This window comes from Bison bison, unplaced genomic scaffold (assembly GCF_000754665.1).
Source record: "Bison bison bison isolate TAMUID 2011002044 unplaced genomic scaffold, Bison_UMD1.0 scf7180017864365, whole genome shotgun sequence".
Taxonomy (NCBI): domain Eukaryota; kingdom Metazoa; phylum Chordata; class Mammalia; order Artiodactyla; family Bovidae; genus Bison; species Bison bison.
In genome coordinates, this window is record NW_011494937.1 from 956,448 (window position 1) to 960,691 (window position 4,244).

General features: G+C 58.3%; 1 protein-coding gene across 1 annotated transcript in view; it reads right to left on the reverse strand.

The window, feature by feature from the left end:
* PKN1 (protein kinase N1) overlaps positions 1–1,354 on the reverse strand; it is a 25,881-nt gene extending 24,527 nt beyond the window's left edge. Inside the window, exon 1 of the mRNA XM_010855427.1 lies at positions 913–1,354. Coding sequence (XP_010853729.1) covers positions 913–951 — 39 coding nt within the window. The 5' untranslated portion in view covers positions 952–1,354. The remainder of the gene's footprint in view (positions 1–912) is intronic.
* Between the last annotated feature and the right edge of the window lie 2,890 nt (positions 1,355–4,244).

A 4,244-nucleotide genomic window follows, 5' to 3' on the forward strand; every position in this document is an offset into this window, starting at 1 on the left:
GGGGTCCCCAAGGTCAGGCCCTATCTCTCCTTCCACTGTCCTCCCAAATTAGGGGGGCCCAAGAACAGGCTCTGTCTCCCTTTGTTGCCCGCAAATGACCAGGTCCTGAGGGGAGACCCCCTCTCCCCTCTGCTGCCCCCCTAAACTAGGAGGTCCCAAAGGCACGCCCCATCTCTGCTCCCTTATGCCCCACATTAGGAGGGCCTGAGGGCAGCTTTCCTTCTGCTGCTCCCCAAATGAGGAAGTATCAAGGGCAGGCCTGTGATGCCCCCCAAACCACAAGGTTGGGGTTCCAAGAGCAGGTTCCTTCTCCTCATGGCTGTACCCTTGAACCAGGAGGACCCAGGGACAGGCCTTGTCTATTTCCTATTGCACCCTCAAACTAGAAGGACCCAGCGACAGGCCTCATCTATTCCCTGCTGTACCCCAAAAGTAGGAGGGTGTGGAGACAAGCTTTGTCTATTCCCTGCTGTACCTCCAAACTAAGAAGACCCAGAGACAGGCCTCATCTATTCCCTGCTGTAACCCCAAACTAGGAGGATCCAGGGACAGGCCTCGTCTATTCCCTGCTGTAACCCCAAACTAGGAGGGCCTGGAGACAGGTTTTGTCTATTCCCTGCTATACCCCCAAACTTGGAGATCCTGGAGCCAAGCGCCATCTCCCCTCCTTTTGTTGTCTACAACTGGGACCCTAAAGAAAAGAGCACTGTTCCCTTCCTCCTCTATTTCCCCAATCTGGAAGCCCAAAGGGCCCCAAACAGTTTCATCTTTCAAACAGAAAACTCCAAAGCCAGCACCCCACCTCCTCCCCTCAGTCCAAAACCTAGAGGTCCCAAGGGCAGGGCCCCTCTGTCCTGTGCCACTTGGGGTCCTCTTCTGCTGCCCCTCCCCCACAAGGACCCCAGCCCCCACCTCCAGCTCCCGGTCCAAAGGGGGATCAGCCTCCGCCATCCTGGGTCCCGGCTGAGGGCCCCGCCCTCTTCCTGAACCTCAGCCCTGCCAGGGCCTCTCGCCTGCTACTTCCTCTTTCCTGCTGGCTCCCAGCAACCCCTGCGAAGGCCAGCTCTGGGGCTCTGGGGCAACAAGAGGACCTTCCTCTCAGCCCCGACTCGAGGGCTGAGCCTGCTTCTCTGGGGTCATCCCAGGGGTGGCCCCTCTGCTCCCTGTCCTGAGGATGCCCAAGGTGTACACAGCAGGCACACACACATGGGCCCGCTAGTGTGGACATGAAGAGCACCCTTCCCCACATATACAGCTTCCCTACAACACACTCTTATACACCTACAGGCATATGCAGGTATCACAAGCTGGCCAGTGTGTGCCCACCCCCCACCCCCTGTACATACTTATAAACACCAACACCCACAAGTGCTTACATGGGCGGCCCAGCCCCCTTCCTGTCCCAACTTCCGGCTTCTTCTCAGCTCGGTTACCTGCTGCTGCTGACCACAGCTTGGAGGCCTGGGGGCCCAGCCGGCCCTGCGGTACCTCCCTGAGGCCTACATCATGAGGAGACAGCTCTGCAGGGCTAGGGTGCGAGTGTCTCCACTCAAGCTCAAATACGATTATTAAGAACCATGGTGGTTACTACAAGCTGCATGCCAGGTCAACTAATGCCATTCCAGGAGGTGCTGTTATCACTCCGTTTCCCAGATGAGGAAACCGAGACCTGGGGCGGTGACCCAACTTGCCCAAAGTCCCACAGCCAACAGGAGACAGAACTGAGATTTCCTACAAGAGTGCCCAGAATCGGAGCTAGTTGTCAGCCAGGCAGGAAGAGCCCCACGTATATTATTTGCCGCCACGGTGAGACCCGATTTTAGAGATGAGGAAAGTCAGGGTTTGCTCTCGATCAACTTCAAGGGCAGCTGCCCCCAGGGAAGATTTACTTCAGGCCTAAAGTATCACTCCCATGATCCTACTGACCCCTCAATTTTATCCTGAGCAGCTGCCATATTTCCCCTCCCACTTTACAGGTGAGGAGACTGAGGCTCAGAGGGATGGCAGCAGCAGTTCTCGACGGCAGAGGGGACTGCCAACACTCCCACCTCACTTCTAGGGGCAGTTGGCAATATCCAGAGCCATTCTGGGTTGGTTGTCATAACTGGGGCTGCTACTAGGCTCTATGGGGTTGAGTTCATGGAAACTGCTTGACATTCCACTGTAAACAAGAGAGTCTCCACCTCCAAGAACGATTCAGCCCCAAATGTCAATAGTGCTGAGCTTTAGAAACCCTGGATTAAAGGACACAGACTCACACCCTGAACTGCTGACCATGACCACTGGTAAGGATTTCACAGCAGCCCCACCTGCAAGGGGCTGACCTGGTCTACATCCTTCCTCACCGTGAAAACCCTCTGAGCTACATTTTTTTTTTTTTCAATTTTGACGGCAAAAACCAAGGCTCAAAGAAGGAATGGCGCTGGGCCTAGGACACACCGTGAGGAAGTGACAGCTCTGGAATTTACACCCAGGGTCACCTCCTACCACTTGCTATCAACCAGGTCCCACCAGCCACCCAGCCCCACCCTGTCCCCAGCAGGCAGAGCATTGGTGCAGCCAGGAGCAGGGCCAGCTTGAATGAGGGGAGTCCGGGTGGGGGGGAGGAGCAGGATCCCTCAGCCCCACCTCCTCCAGCAGCTGAGGGCTGAGAATATGCAGAGGGAGAGAGGGAGGCTGGGCCTCCCTGGTTCTCCTTCCTTGGGTGACTCACTCTTATCCAGGGCAGAGGTCACCTGAGGGCCAACAAGATGAACCCATGAATCAGGAGCCTGGACTGGCCTTGGGGAATCCCCAACACCCTCCAAGAAGCAGAAAACGCCTCCCCCGCCCCAGGTCCAGAGGGTCCACTTCCCAGAAATTCCCTCTTCCTAGAGTGACCAGGGATCTAGACCCCATGTCCGGAGATTTCAATGCGTTGGGCGTTTCTGGAATCCGGACAGGACATCCGTTTGCCGGACACAGAACAGACAGGCACACACACTGGGACAGACAGAGGGACAGGGGTAGCAGATCCAAGCAGCCACGAGAGAGGAATGACCAGGACAGGGTGGGGGTGGGGGTGGGGTAGGGAGAAGAGAGCAGGCAGAAGACGGGAAAGGGGACCAGGGCGCAGGTCCAGCCTCGTTCCAGGAATCACAGTCTCCGTCCGGGCCATGTCTGCTACATGCCAAACGCATGCATGTGCCAGGGGAGTCCTACACTGTCCTCCCAGGGCTGATGGGGTAGAGGCAGGGACCCAGGCCCTCCCCAGCCCCCAAGGTCTGACCTTATGTGATCGGCAACACCAGATACGCCCAGCTCCTCGGCAAGGCTGGCAGGCCATCAGCAGGACTGGGGTGGGGGACAGGGGGTCACGGGGGAGACACAAAGGGGATGTGGGGGCAGGTGCAGAAGGAGATGAGAACCCAGTTACACAGCAACCACAGGACGACGGAGAGCTGATGAGGCACTGTGGGGGCACCGGAGGTACAGGACATGTCTCAGATTTGGGTCACTGACCCAAAGAGGTTTCAGCAATCACTCCGGCCCTGCTCACCACAAGCAGGGAAGGTGAGTTCCAGGCTGTGATGTCCACAAGATGGCACAGGGAGAACCTGGGTGGGTGGCACTTCGGTGTCAGTCACCTGTGCCTCTGTGTGTGTTGATGTGTGGGTTGTTGGATGACCCGGTCCAGGCAGGATTCCAGGTAAAAGAGAATCCCCAGTTCATTGACATGGACACTCCCCATCTGGAATCCTGGGATAAGGTTCCACCTGGCAGCCGAGTGGCTGGCTGTGTGGGTCCCTGGTCCCCAGACCTAAAGAGGTGACTCTGGCACTTCCGCCAACAGGTGCCAATCTGCAGCGTCGCGACCATCGTAAAGCTCAGTCCGGAGGTGGGGGTGCCTCGGGAGCTTTGTTGTGCGTGGGGGAGGGTGGGGGAAACGGGGCGAGTGGCCTGCGCCCTTCCTGGGGCATCGCGCCAGGCACCTGCTCAGGTGGAGCGGCACCTGCCGGAGAACCGAACGCTGAGGAGAGGGAGCGAGCGGCAGGGTCGACTGGCACCGGGATGCCCAGCTAGCCACAGACACCCGAAGTCGAGCCTTCGCTGAGCCCTCTCTAATTCTCAGAGAAGGGAGGAGCTGGGAATGCTGTAGGACCCTCCTCGCTCCCACACCCTCCCCCGCGCGTACCTCCACCTGCCGAGGAGACTGCGCTGGCTCCACAGTGCCGGCCCAGGGAGGGGGCGCCTAGCGCTCGGGG